The 14,900-nt window shown below is 40.1% G+C and overlaps 1 protein-coding gene across 2 annotated transcripts in view; it reads right to left on the bottom strand.

Annotated features, from left to right (window-relative positions):
- The window catches only part of LOC149258150 (cytochrome C oxidase assembly factor), a 178,963-nt gene extending 171,624 nt beyond the window's left edge, over positions 1–7,339 (bottom strand). The window contains exon 1 of one of the 2 annotated variants that reach the window (XM_089370792.1): positions 7,145–7,339. In XM_089370792.1, the coding sequence (XP_089226918.1) occupies positions 7,145–7,213 (69 nt within the window). In that variant the 5' untranslated portion in view covers positions 7,214–7,339. The remainder of the gene's footprint in view (positions 1–7,144) is intronic. The other variant, XM_089370795.1, reaches the window with a different exon arrangement.
- Positions 7,340–14,900: the final 7,561 nt, after the last annotated feature.

Raw genomic sequence — 14,900 nt, 5'->3', positions numbered from 1 at the left:
ATGTTTGAAAACTGTGACAACCTGCCACTCTCCACCAAGCCACTGTGTAACTCTAATTCATCTTCCATAAATGTAGTTGAACCATGTTGCATCTACGTTGTTTCTAACACTGCACTGTACCACCTGTATTGTTGCCAATGTTGCAATTAATAGCTAAAACCTGAATAGAATGAGTCTATGAACTGCAACTATCTCCTGAGTCTTTGACTACTACTAGCTACTACGTTGTCTACTGAGTAACTGTTTGCGCTCAACTGCTTTGTGCCCCTCAGCATGATTGCAACTAGTACTGCAATTGTCCCTCAAGATCTAATTGCGCCATCTGACACTAATCCGTCTGCTACTAAATATTGTGGGCCCCTATAGCAAGGGTGTTGATCCATGAGGAAACACCTGTCCGATGCTCACCTCTATGGACCCTGCTCAAAACTCTGCAATTTTGGTGACTATAGCTCAATGTCACCCCACCTTTCACCTGGAGGTATGGCTGCATACAATGTGAATTCATCCTCCAACTTGGAAGACAAATTGTCTATCTCTGCCAAAGCTGTTGCCTGAACCTGCTTCTCCTTCTTGTCCTTTTTCCTTTTTGGACATTGGGTGTTGTAGTGACCAAACTCACTACATTTGAAGCACTTGATCTTCGGCAGATCCTTCTTCTTCTTTTCACCTCCCTATGAGCCTTGTCCCAGATTGGGACCTTTCTTTGCCTTCCCTTTTGATGCAAGGGCAATGTTTTCCTCTTACTGCACACCCTTCGGTCCTTTGTTGCTGCTACCACTGATAATGCGCTTCACTGGAGCAAGCCTCATCTCTTCTTGTGTAAAGCCTACCCACAATCAATTCCAACCAGGTAGTTGATCTCGTCCAATGATACCTTGGACGAAAGTGGTCCATTCTGAGGTGAAACCATTGAGGGTTGTACGCACCAACTCGCTCTCTTGAGGTGCTTCTCCAATTGCAACATCGTCTCGGACATCCTGAATCCTGGTGAGTAACTCCTTCACCCTTATTCATCCTGGTCAACCTCAATTTCTCCTTCAAGAACATCTTTCGATTCTTGGAAGGATTCTAGAAAAGTGTAGCAATAGCATCCCACATTTCTTTGGCTATATTCTTGGCCGCTAAGTGTGAGACTATATGATCTCGAACACCATCAAGGATCAACCACTTTGCCTTGGCCATCTCCTTTTTGTAATTCTCTAGCTGCTACAAGTTTGTCGGTACGACTACAACTCTTTCTGCATACATCTTCAGACCATGCTCATCTAGCAGGAAAGACATTTTGGCTTTCCAGATAAGGTAAATTGAGGCTCCATCTAGCCTATTCTAATCTCGAAGTCCTGCTGAGTCCATTTTCTACAAAACTCACAACTAGGAAATAAACAGGAATCTCCTTCCTTTCCTACTTGGCTGCTTGTTGTGCTACTCACACTCCCTCCTAGAATGCGCAGTTCTACTAGCTACTCCTACCACTTACTACTAGAAATCACAGATTTCCTCTAGAAAATTGAATCTAGAAACCCTCTGAGAAAAATCCCTTTGTGTGTGCTTTTCTCTTCCACCCGACACTGATCTGCTACTGCAACAAGTGCTGCAAACCAATTGCACCCATATCTGCTCAACGAACTCAATGATCTTCTCACTAAAATTGCTTGTTGGAACTGCTACTGGACAAAATCAAACTTTCCCTGCACCTGCAGCTAGAAATCAAATTTCTGCCCAACAATTCGAACTGCCTAGTTGGCCCTCTGTGCAGACCCAAAAATTCTACTCAGATACTCCCTCTGAAGCTGCAAAATTTCTCCTCTCGCTTTTGAGCTCCTGATCTGTCTTCAAACATGCTTTGATACCATGTGAAATTTCCTCAAATTGCAGCAACTAGAAATTTATTCTTCTAACTAATTAATTATGCAGTTTATTTGCTATGGCAAACAACAAATAAATCACACTGCAATTTTTCACAAATAAAAGATGTTGTGGAAATAAACTAGAAACCGAGAAAATGCTAGCACACACATAATAAAATTGCCAGTTATTTTTGGACAATTGTCCCCGGAAGAACCCAGTGTGGGAAAACCAGTGCAGCAGATGAGGGTTTTATTATTGTGCAGCAATGAATAATCTGAGTACAATCTTTGGATGCCCAAACTGGCAATCCAACAGTAAGAAAATCTGACAAAATTACTAAGGGAAATTTTCCCTTCTCCACGAGCAATCCCGGCACAACCTACCTCAAAAAATTGGTCATCCAAACACTTGTGTTGACCCTCGGCGTAGTGTTTGCACAAACCCTCACATGTGTGGCTCGAAACTACCTCTGATCAAGTCATCTCGCCTATTTCTGCTACTAGAAGTGACTCTTCGACCCTCTAGAAAATTATCTCAGCCTCTGGAACTTAAATCAACCTCTTCCTCAGCCAAATCGAACTGCTCAATGAAGTCGCCTGCACAACCTCTCTATGGAATAACTCTGCCTCTTGTTGTTGCCTCTCTAGAACTGGAAACTTCCTCCGGAATCACTTCTGTTGTTCCCTCTCAGCTTTTGCATCCCTTCTGGCTCGACCTTCTCTCCCTGTTGAATCACTACATCTGGGTACCTCGATCTGCCAAGGAAACTTGCCTGCCAAGTGTCTTCCTTGTTGAAATATGTAACTAAGTTCGGTCTTCATAATGACATATGTCATCATAATTTTATGTAATTGATGTAAAGAAGAAAATACAATTATTTTTGTTATGCTTGAGACATGGGTTTCATGTTCAAGGAATTTTATTTTTGTAGATAAAGCTCCCATTGAGAGCTTCTAGGGCTTGTCATGTGGTCTACAAGTCAAAAGAGTCTTTGTCATGTATGAGAGACCCTTCTTAGGCATGTTACATATTTATTTGAGTCATTATAAGAGTCAAAGGACCCTCCAAGACCTTGCCACAAGTGCACAATCAAGTCGGCCTAAGGAAGATGTCAAGTCAGCTCATTTGCATGGAGAGATCACTATATAAAGGAGGACTCGGCCTCGCTTGAAGTATCATCCATCAAGCATCCATGAAGAAGAAAGAAGTGTGAGAAAGAAAGGAAGATAGTATCCTAAGCAGCGAAGACAAAGAGAAGAAGATTGAAGGATTTTGTGTTGTTTTTGGGTCTCTCCTCCCACACGTGCGACTACAGTTAGGGTTTCTGCAGTAGGGTTACATCAATCCTCTAAGGAACCGAGATAAAGGTCAAGAAAAGAACATCACTACTAGCCGAAGTCACCAAGAGAAGTGTGCTAGCATAGCGAAGGAGAAGAGTCACATAAATCTGCCCAATCAACCTCACACCAGTTGCAAGTAGGCCGAAAATTATAGGTCTGTAAAAAGAGGCCGAAATTCTAGAGAAGCCGAAAACGGAGGTGCAGAAGTCAATTTGACTAGCGTTGACTTGAAGAGGAAGAAGAGTTGATTCAAGGAAGCCTTGTGACTTGGTCTTGGAGAGGTTCTTAGGTCAAGGCTCAAGGGTCTTGGTCTTGGAATTCATCAATTGAAAATTCTATAAGAAGAAGAATTCAATGGGTTTTCCTCTCAAGTTTGGAGAGGTTTTGGCCCTGGCTAATAGCCTACATCTTGTGTCCTTTGTCTCAATGTCTTTTATGTTTTCATAATTGGTTGATGAAGAGAACTCAATAATAATCAAGGTAAAGAAGAACGTAATCAAGAAAAGTAATAAAGTATTCACACGCAGTTATCATAAGCCAGAGAAATCACCTATATTGCTACCCCTACATTTCTCAACATTCCTCAACCCCATAGACCTCCTCTTATTATCTCTCGTTGGCTCACCAACGGCTATGATTAAATCCTCATCAACAACTAAGATCATCTCTAAGTCGATCCATGTGAGTTTCTAGAAAAAGTTCACCTTCTCAATTAATTCCTATTAATTAATCACTTTTCCTAAGTTAGAGTTAGGAAATATTTAACTGTTGACTAATTAACTTAATTGAGCTATCTCTAGGTGTTATCCCATGAAATTTTTTCTGGATTCTGGAATTTTTGTGTTTCTTAGCCTCTCTAACCAAAGTCGAGACTAGAACACCTGTCCGATGCTACAAAACTAATAAAATTAACCCCAAAACTCAAGATGCAAAGATATTAAATTGTGAATTTTTGTGTGACACATTACTTAGTCCACTTGGGAAATGGAAGGAAGAAAAACAAGGAAGCATAATAAACTAAAATTTTCCCTATGAACATGAGGTATGATAGGAGTGGGGTCTATATGTGATGAGTTTAATACTATGTTATAACAGAACATGATAGAATAGAATTTGAACTTAAAACATAGAACTTGGAACTTGGAAGTGCACATGGTCTTAGGCTTTTCTCAAAGATAATGCACCTCGAGGGAGATGAAAAACATTAAGTTCATGACTAGATAAGACAGCCCTAGCAATAGATGACTAGGTAAAACGTCAGACAGCAGAGTGCAAATCAAGTTTGTAGGAGTCAAAAGCTGGATATCTTAAGCAACAATTGGGAGTTGCAACACATAGTTTGAGCAAAAAGAGTGGAGGGAAGACTAGTAGAGGAGAGTGGGAGAGGCAGTTTATTGAGGGAAGACTGGTAGGGCAGAGGGGGAGAGGCAATTTATGGAAGACTGCAGCAGACCATACTGCCTCATAGCTTTGTAGCCAGTTTGGACCTCTTTGTAATCTGTATTACAATCTCCATTAAATTGAAGAAGAAATGGACAGTGCTTATTTTGCTGGATTTTTCCCAAATCAGGTTTCTCCAAGCTAAAATATGTCGTCTACTGTCCATGGTTGTATTATTTGCAGAAGTATTTACAGGTAATGTGTTTTCTATTTTGTTTAAATATTCAGTATATGTTAAATCTCAAAGTCATAGAGTATACAATCACGGTATTACAGTCATAGTTGATAGATCTGTTGTGATGAACGGTCCAGTAAAATATTCAGTTATTTACAGACCAGTATAGTGCAGACCCGCAATCCCTAAGTTGTAGATCTGAGATTTTTGCTTGCTGATTTAAGCATTTAGTATGCATATTTGCAGAAAATGATTGCAGATCACCAAGTATTTTATGTAGATTTGAAGTGGTTTACTGCTGACTTTTGAAAATTGCAGATTAGATCCATGAGATTTAGAAAGATTTGCTATAGCACAAGATGTGGACCTAAAGGATGGCAAGCATAATAATGATGGCACTCCACATGTCAATCGGAAGTAAGCAGCAGATCATTTCCAAGAAACTAGACGGGCAAAGCTTGATCTAAATGAAGTTGAACAGAATTGAAGGATGACGATGCAAACTTTCGTACTTTGAACATTTTTTCTTTTTACAAAATGCTTGATATTTCTATTAAAATACAGACGATATACATGAATTGTAAAAATAAAATGAGCCATCAGATGACCACCACAAGCTACAGCCATGAGGTAAAGGGCCTATCCAATTAAAATCAGCCATGCAAGGCCACATACTCTGTATATTGAAGAAGTTGATAAATCAAGTGCCAGTAATATGCAACGAGGGTAGCAGCTATGCTCAAGAAAAAATTCTAAATTTGGTGAGATGAAAAGAATGATGAGATTCGGTTGATCCAGGGTAATAAAACGACAAAAGACTAACTTATTGTTAAAAATACACATTAGTATTCATGTCACATTTTAGACGTGGTATCTTCCTCATTTTCCTATTTCCCTCTGTTTTCTTGAGTTTTGCTTGTAATCGTGATTCCTTTATAAAAGAGTAGTCTCAGATGATAATAGTCATAGGATCAGGTTGTATGGGTAGATAACCTTGACTGTAATAGTCATGGATTAAATTTAAAACCCAGATAAATTTGTATTGAGTTGAATTCTTCATTTCGATAAGCTGAGGCCCTGAGAATATGTCCGCAGATTTACTATAATCGACAATGGCAGTGTTTAGATGACTGGCAACGAAACAGAAAGAACAATGTCTTTCACTTTATCCAACCATGTTTTGTTCGTGTGGGAAATGACAACTAAACTTGAAGAACATCCCTGAGCCGTTCTTAAAACTTTTGCTATAGTATAAAAGATAACTTTATTGTAGATGTGGCCTGTTTGGTACAAAATATCATGTACTTCAAAACAGCTTGCAAAATTGTGACTAAGGGTCATTTCGCGCTGCCTGTTAAACATGATCATTTTTTTTATTGGTAAATGTCCATTTTAACAAAACAGGCTCTACCTTCGGATTAGATGCTACAACCGAGGGGTTTATATTCCATCAAAATTACCCATGACTTGCATCCGGTCTCCTCTGTTGGGAATCAGAACATACTGCCTAGGACAAATTCTCCATCCTCAGTTAATTATGAGATATCATAAGATAGCACAATCATTGTTCGCATTAAGACAGCATCATATTTTCCGGGACATTTACCAATTGACTAAAACCGGTTCGACAACATGACAGATTCAATTAAAACAACCGCTTCTTACTATATTCAAACAAAGCCAAAAAGAATTCCCTTGAAAATAGATTGTGACCTACCGCCATATCAAGTACTTGAATTTTGCTCAGTTAAATGAATTAAACAGAAATCACCAATACACTTCTCTGTCAAAAGGATATAATTATATATTTCTTTAATTTATCAGGCTGTACAAACTGCAAAAGAGCCCTAATTAGACTTATTATTTATCTATTCTAAATATCGCATACTGCGCCCTAACTTAAATGGTGTGTACAAGGCTCGCCTTATTGGATTACCAAAGTATGTGTGTATGCGTCAGAAATGGAAATTTACTCCATAATAAAAGCTTGACTGTATATTTATGTTGAAAATTTGCAATAACATTCAGGATTTAAAGCTTTAAGAAAACGAATCTTGTTGCAGTAGACAGTGAATCTGTATTGAACAAATAAATTATATGTAAATTCATCTGTCAATGCACATTGGGAATTTACTCCCTAATTAAAGCTTGACTGTATATTTATTTTGAAAATTTGCAACAACATTCAGGATTTAAAGCTTTAAGAAAACGAATCTTGTTGCAGTAGACACTGAGTCTGTATTGGACAAATAAATTATATGTAAATTCATCCGTCAATGCACATCGGTAATATGAATAAACTGCTTGAGAAGAAGATTAAAGTCAGGAGGGAGCGAACCTTGACGCAGGGAGAGTCGCTAAGACACTTGACTAACTCCATCGCTAATCCTTTGCAGGACTTAGCCATTTTGTCCTCTTTCTATTTCTGATTATCGTTCTTCCCACGCAAATTTGTAGTTAGAAATGCCATTTCCCTCTGTCGCATGGCTCTCACTTTACTATTTGAACCCATTTAACAATCCTAGTTGATTTTGAGTTACACTCTCGGGTTGGTTTTGAGATCGGTTTCATCACGGTATTTTCCTTTTATTAAGTTTTTATTATTCTGACTGGCTAATAATGTAAGCATTTATCAAATGATCTTGTGTTCATTAGTGTCTTGACTGGTTTTTATAATTTTGAATTATTTTTTTTTATTTTTTTGGTTTTTTCAAAAACTATTTGTTTAATATAGTAGTTATTTATTACTACTTATTGAACTGAGACTTCTGTGATCCATATCAATTTTATTGAAGAATCTTCGGCGAAAATCACATAGAAAAACTTATGTCGACGCGTTTCGAACCATCCAGTGTGGTTCATCGTCAGGACAAATTGAATGAGCAGATCACATTTAGCACATTAAATAGACATGGCAGAGAATCCATGACTCAACGGCTAAAAATAACAGCGGCTAAAAATAACATCTATGTAATGTGCTAAATGTGATCTGCTCATTCAACTTGTCGTGACGATGAACCACACTGGATGGTTCCAAACGGGTTGACATAAGTTTTTCTATGTGATTTTCGCCGAAGATTCTTCAATTAAATTATTACTATTTGTTTAATATAATAGTTACTTATTACTATTTGTTTTTAATAAAGTAATAAACTAATATCACAATTTAAATATTATTTTTCAAAAACTAATAATATTTTATTTTAATTAATATTTTTAATAAATTAATAAACTAATAGTATTATTTAAATATTATTTTTCGAAAACTAGTAATATTTGGTTTTAATAAATTAATTTAAATATTAGTTTTCAAAAATTGGCTGTTTAATATAGTCGTTACTAGGATGGCTTGAGCGTTTTGAACTGGAGCTCCCGCGCCCCCTGCCCATCCTCGGCTCCTGCGGCCCTCTGCAGGCCTTCTGCCTGGCAGCCCCTGCTGCTAGGCTCTCTGCTTCCGTTCCTGGCATCCCCGCAATCGGGCTCTGCCTCCCTCCTCTGGCCAGTGCTGCTGCTGGCTCTTTTTCGGCCCCCTAGCTCTCATGGCTGGGAATGACTCCTCCCAGCTGCAAGACAATGAAGAACAAGCTGTGATTTTTGCTTCTTTAATCTCTGAAAATGGTACCACTCGAAACAAACCCACAACTTCAAAGTTTGTTAAAAGACTGGCTGATATTCCAGAAATCTCTCTTCCTCCTTGTCTTCCAAGGAAAGCAACGATCTCTCTAGCAGAGAGAGGTTTGGTTGGCCAATTTACTGGACTGTGGCCCTCTCCCAGAGCTGTTCAGAAATGGGTGGAGCGTAACTGGAATGCGAACATTCAAGGGAAAATCGCAATAAGATTCTGTGGAAGAGGATACTATACCTTCCTCTTCGAAACCAAAGAAGACCGGAATCTCATCTTCAGAAACGGCCCCTACTTCATGGACTCGAGAGGTCTCTACCTGAACAGATGGTCACCAGACTTTGACCCAGAAATGGATATACCTAATGCAGTCCCGGTTTGGGTTTGTTTGCCTCACCTTCCTCTTCATTGTTGGGGAGATGAATCGGTTAAAGCCATAGGGAATGCTGTCGGAAAATACATTGACAGATGCGAACCAAAGGACAACATGCACACATGTGCAAGGATCTGTGTTGAAGTCGACTTAGGAAAGGGCCTCCCGGAAGCAATCAAGATCAAAGTGGACCAATGGACCCATATTCAATAGCTGGACTACGAACAAATCTCGTTCAAATGTAAGGTATGCCATGAATATGGTCATTTTGCTAATAGGTGTAGTAAACTAAAAGAAACTGAAATGACTGAGAATGTTGAAGCCAATGAAGACACATGGGAACAAGTTAAAAAAAAAAAAAAAAAAACACAAACCCCAAGCAACTAGGCCCAAAACCAAAGCAACTCCCAGAAAACCAGGCTGCAACCTACTCTCCCCCTCCCATCTTGACCCAGCCAATACCCTCTTCATCAAACCCTTTCGAATCCCTGGAAGAAGAAGATCCTTCATCCCCCCATTCTCCTTCTCAAGACAAAGCTCTAGCAGTTATTCACTCCCCTTCTCAGAACTTTCCTTCACCCCCCCCCACCATAGATTGTATACTTACAAGAAACAAAGTCAAAGAAGCAAGCAACACCTCAGAGCAACCAAAAAAAGCTGGCAGGAAGTCGAATAAAGAAATAAGAGATGAAACAACAGCTAAAGAAATGGCCACAGGTACTCAACAACCGATGGACTCTTTTTTGGCCAAGCAAAGAGGAAGCGGGGAAAAGATAAAGGAGAAGAGCGGGGCTCACCAAAAAACAAATAAGTAATGATTTTGGTCTCTTGGAATAGCAGGGGCTTGGGCTCCTCTCTAAAATCCAACGCAGCCTGGGATATCATCAGTCAAGAACAGCCAGATATCTTTTTGATCCAAGAGACCAAAATGTCCAACCAAGACTTTCAAAAATTCATAAAAAAACATAAAAGCTTTGAAGGAACAGCGACAGACTCATTGGGTGCCTCAGGAGGAATAGGCACATTGTGGAACAAGAGGAAATGGGACCTCATCAGTCAAAAATCAAATTACTGGTGGGTCAGAACTGATCTCAAAAACAAAATCACAAATGAAGAATTCACAGTGTTAAACATTTATGCTCCAAATCATTACAGGGACAAAGCCTATTGTTGGGACTCTGTTAAATCAGAGATGCAGGAATGCCAAAGAAGTAAGACAGTTTTGGGAGGTGACTTGAATTTAATAAGGAACATTGAAGAAAAGATGGGAGGAAAATATTTTGCTGACCCATCAAGAGCTGCTTTGGAAGAAATAATAGAAGCCCATAAACTCATTGATATACCGCCATGTAATGGAAAATTTACATGGAGCAACAAAAGAGCAGGAACTCATAATATCAAAGAAAGACTTGACAGGATCTTAATCCATGAAAGTATAGCAGTAGGATTCTCATCCATAAAAAGCAAGATCGTCCATGCCACAACTTCAGATCACAAACCAGTGGTTTTGATTCTAGATAGAATAGGAAATTTTGGACCAATCCCATTCAAATATAATAAAAATTGGGACAACAAGGAGGACTTCAGCAAGATCATCAAAGACAGTTGGGAGATGGAAGTCATTGGATCCCCCCACTTTGTTTGGGAATCCAAATTAAAATTTTTAAGAACAGTAATCAAAAACTGGGCAAAAGAGAATGCAATAATAGAGAAAAATAAAAAAATCGAGCTGCATAGAAAATTGGAAAAATGGAACCAGGAAAGGAAAGCAAACAAACATCAGAGGAAGAGCAAATCCAAGAAAAAGAAATCTTCATGGAATTATACAGGCAGAACAGAATTGAGGAGGAGGAGCTGAGACAAAAATCGAGGTGCCTCTGGCTCAAAGCGGGAGACAAAAATACATCTTTCTTCCATAACAATCTCAAGCTCAAAAGAGCTGGCAATCAAATAGACAAAATCATTGCTGAGGGGAAAGAAGTAAGAGAGCAAGAGGAAATCAAAGAAGCAGCCCACAACCATTTCAAATCCCTCTTATCTGCTGACGCTCAGCCTATGGACAGCGTGGATTTTCTCCTTCCTTTGGAATGTAAAATCAGTGGGTAGCAAAACAACGAGTTGGAACAGGATGTCTCTGAGGAAGAAATTAGAGAAGCCACGTGGAGCATGTAGCCGGACAAGGCTCCCGGGCCAGATGGCTTCACCATTGCTTTTTACAGGACTCATTGGGACATAATAAAGAAAGATCTTATCAGGATGGTTAAAAATGTTTTCAAAAAAACCAAGATGGGAGAAAATACAAAAACTTCCCATTTGGCGCTCATCCCCAAGGAACCAAACCCCCTCTCTTTTGACCGTTTCAGACCCATCTCTCTCTGTAATGTATCCTATAAAATTGTCACAAAAATATTGGCAAATAGGTTGAAAAATCTCTTGCCCACACTCATCTCAGAGAATCAAGGAGGATTTGTCCCAAAAAGACAGATAACGGATAATGTTATTCTGGTGCAAGAAGCCATCCACAACAGTTTACAAAGAAAAGAAAAAGGCATGGTCATTAAACTTGACATGGCAAATGCCTTTGACAGGGTCAGCCATCAATTCCTAGTGGTTGTACTTCAGAAGTTTGGAATCTCTAACAAATTCATCAATATCATTATGGAATGCATTTCAAATCCTTGGACAACACCCTTGATCAATGGAAGGCCCAGCCGCTACTTTCGAAGTTCCAGAGGATTGAGACAAGGTTGCCCTCTCTCCCCTTTCCTTTTCATCATCATGGCGGAAACTTTAAGCATACATCTGGAAAATCAAAGGAAACAAAGGGAGATAACAGGCATCAGCATAGCGAGAGGAATAAAAGAAATCAATCACTCGCTCTTTGCCGACGATACTCTCCTAATTGGAGGAGCCTCAAGCTTAATAGCTAGGAGATTTAAGAGAATTCTTGATACCTTCCTGGCTGTCTCAGGGGGACTGCTTAACAATAAGAAGTGCAGAATATATACTTGGAATGTCTCGCTCCAAGTAATGCAAAGAATCTCACAAATCATGGATATCCCGGTCCAAAGGAACTGGAGCCATTTTTCCTACCTTGGTCTTCCTCTGGCAAAGGAAGTGGTCAAGTCCGAGACTTGGAACAAGCAGATAGAAAAAATGAGAGGGAACCTTCAAAGCTGGGGGCTGATGTGGTTAAATTTAGCGGGTAGGACCATCCTCATTAAAGCTCTCCTTTCAGCCCTTCCTATTTATCAGTATGCTGTCACTTTGGCTCCAGCTAGCATCCATAAACAAATGGAGCTAATCACGAGAGGCTTTCTCTGGCAAGGAGGGAAACAAGACACAAAAAAATTCAGTCTGGTTCACTGGGAACAGGTGATCCTTCCCTTCGAAAAAGGAGGCATATCTATCAAGATTCCAAGTTTAACAAATAAAGCAATGGGCTTTAAACTTGTGTGGAGAATGCTAATGGAAAAAGGCAGTTGGTGGGTTGAGGCCCTACTAAAGAAATACCTCAATGGGCAGCACTCAAAGATTCTCACTGATCTGATCGCGGAAAGACCATGCACTCAAGCATGGAGACTCATCAAAAAGGTCATTCCTCAAATCAAAAATCATATTTCAAAGATCCCTGGAAATGGAAAAGATATAAATCTATGGACAGATAGAATAATGGGTTTGGAGCCACGAAGCCATTATCAGTAGTATAGACCCCTGAAAAATTGGATGGAGGCAAAAAGCCTTAATTCCCTCCATGACATCTCGGTCTGGGATCAAAATTGTTGGTCTGCCTGGAAGGACCTTCCTCTCCCAAACCATTTAAAAAATCAGTGGGCAGATTTGAAAATAACGCTGATTGGAGCTGCCCCAACAAATAAAACCTCTCAAGACAGCTTTGTTTGGGATCCAAGCGGAGGGAAGTTTACAGTGAAAGCCGGGTATCAGCTCCTACAATCTAGCAACAACCTAGAAAACTGGAACCTTCGGTCAGCAGTTTGGAAGAATGAATGCCTCCCAAAAATAAAAAAATTCGCGTGGACCCTCTTGAAGGGTAAAATTCTCACTGCTGAAAATCTCAAGAAAAAAGGGATTCAAGGTCCATCAATGTGCTGTCTTTGCCGCAATGGGGAGGAGAGCAGTCAACATTTATTCCTTGAATGCTCCTTTGTTCAACACTGCTGGCGACAAATTTTAAGTCCTTTGAGGTTACCTATGGAAAACTTTGATCAGCTCACAACTCTAAATAGAAACTGGGAAAAAGGCTATCCCTATGCAAAAAAAGGTAAATCCATAATTACTCGACTCTGGAAATGCATTCCATCTGCTCTCTGCTGGCAAATTTGGCTCTCCAGGAACAGCTGTATCTTCAAAAACCAAAAGCCAAACCCAACACTCATTCTGGCTAAAACTCTGGGGCTAGTTGCGGAAATGATCAGTGCCAACTCAGTGTATAAAATCGATCATACCAACTGGCAGAAAGATGAGGAGGAATGGTTCAACAAATTCCCATTGGTTTACTCAATGAATAAACAAGTGGCAGCAAAGTCAGGAAAAAGGAAAAAAGAATGGAAACTCAGGGGAACCCAAAATGAAATAGAACAGTGGATACAAGACCAAAAGACTTTCACTCTTCAGTTCGATGGTGCCTCCAAAAATAACCCCGGTAAAGCAGGAGCCGGGGGAACTATTTCTGATCAAGAGGGGAAAGCCATCACTACTTACGAATGGGGACTGGGCAATATGACAAACAACAAGGCAGAGGCCTACAGTCTGCTTCTAGGTACTTGCATCCTTAAAAATCTCCAAGCTAAAAATCCAGTTATAATAGGCGACTCAGCAATAATAATCGCAACTATGGAATCAGGGGGAGATTTCAAAAACTAGGCCCTCAATAGAATCAAGCAAAGGATCGTGGAAAACACAAAACAGTTGGGGATCATCCAATATAAACATGTCATGAGAAATTTTAACACTAAGGCCGACTCTCTAGCCAATAATGCAGTAAACAGACCTATTGGGCAGGTTCAAGAGAATAATAATACATATGAAAAATCAATTCCATAAGTTGTCCCTCCTCGTGGTTGGGCATGTGACTCAGTGTTCCATCAGTCAACTCAGCAAAAAGACTGCTTCTCCCCACAGACAAAGCAGCAGGATGTCCGAACTTCTCAGCACTGACATTATCCTCTATCATATCCTTAGAACAGTCAGGAATATCTCTAGGCATAGAGAAGATCTGCATTGGATGATGGAGCTGGAAGAGTCTCGTGGGAAGGACATTCAAAATTTAGGCAACAGTCAATTCGATATCCACAGAGACTGCTCAAGTAAAATTCGAAATGATGTTCGGGACAGGTGCATTTCAGTGCAGGTTGATCCGCCTTTTGAGGCTCTGGTGAAAGAGCGGGCTTATAAGCAGCCCGGGGTGCGATGGTTCCTTCAGAAACTCATCGCCTGTGTGGTTGGAGTGCTTTGTTTCAAAGGCCTGAGTTCGTGCTGCTTCTGTTTCAGGCTGACTGCTGTGCGTATCAGTTGCTGTAGCAGTCCCGGTGGTAGAGTCATCCCCTCTTCGCCAGCTCTGAGAGGTATTGTTGTCGCCTGCTGGGATTGTATTTTCTATTTTTCCTCTAACTCTTGTTTTGTCTCTGTGAAACAGTCTCAATCGACCTTCTTGGCATCTGATTCACTGTGGATTGTCCCATCTCCTCTCTGTTTTCATCTCCCCGCGTCCCTCGCTTTCTCCTCTGTTTTTGTCCCTTCTCAGCTCTCCCTTGGTAGCCTCCTCCCCTCCTCTGTGATTAATTGCTTCCCGCTCATTTCAATCTTTGGAGCTCTGTTTCTTACTTTCTCCTATTAGGACTGCTCCTCTGCCCTCAATATCCTGACCCGACTGTCTTTAACTCTCAAAATCTTTGCTGACCATCATTCTCCCTTCTGGAGTAAGCTGATCAAGTTCTGAATCAAGATCAACAAGCAAATCCAAGACACTTCAACAATGTCAGAAAACCCATTGGATCGCGTTGTTACCAACAGCAGTTGCACCCTCTGTAAGGCGCACTGCTTCATGATAGCCCGTTTCATAAAGCATTTCAATGAACT

The sequence above is a fragment of the Pinus tabuliformis genome, chromosome 6 (genome assembly GCF_031772625.1).
Source record: "Pinus tabuliformis cultivar Carrire ecotype Pingquan chromosome 6, CPIR1, whole genome shotgun sequence".
NCBI lineage: Eukaryota > Viridiplantae > Streptophyta > Pinopsida > Pinales > Pinaceae > Pinus > Pinus tabuliformis.
The sequence above is the reverse complement of the archived record's forward strand: the minus strand, read 5'-3'. Positions and strand labels throughout refer to the sequence as shown.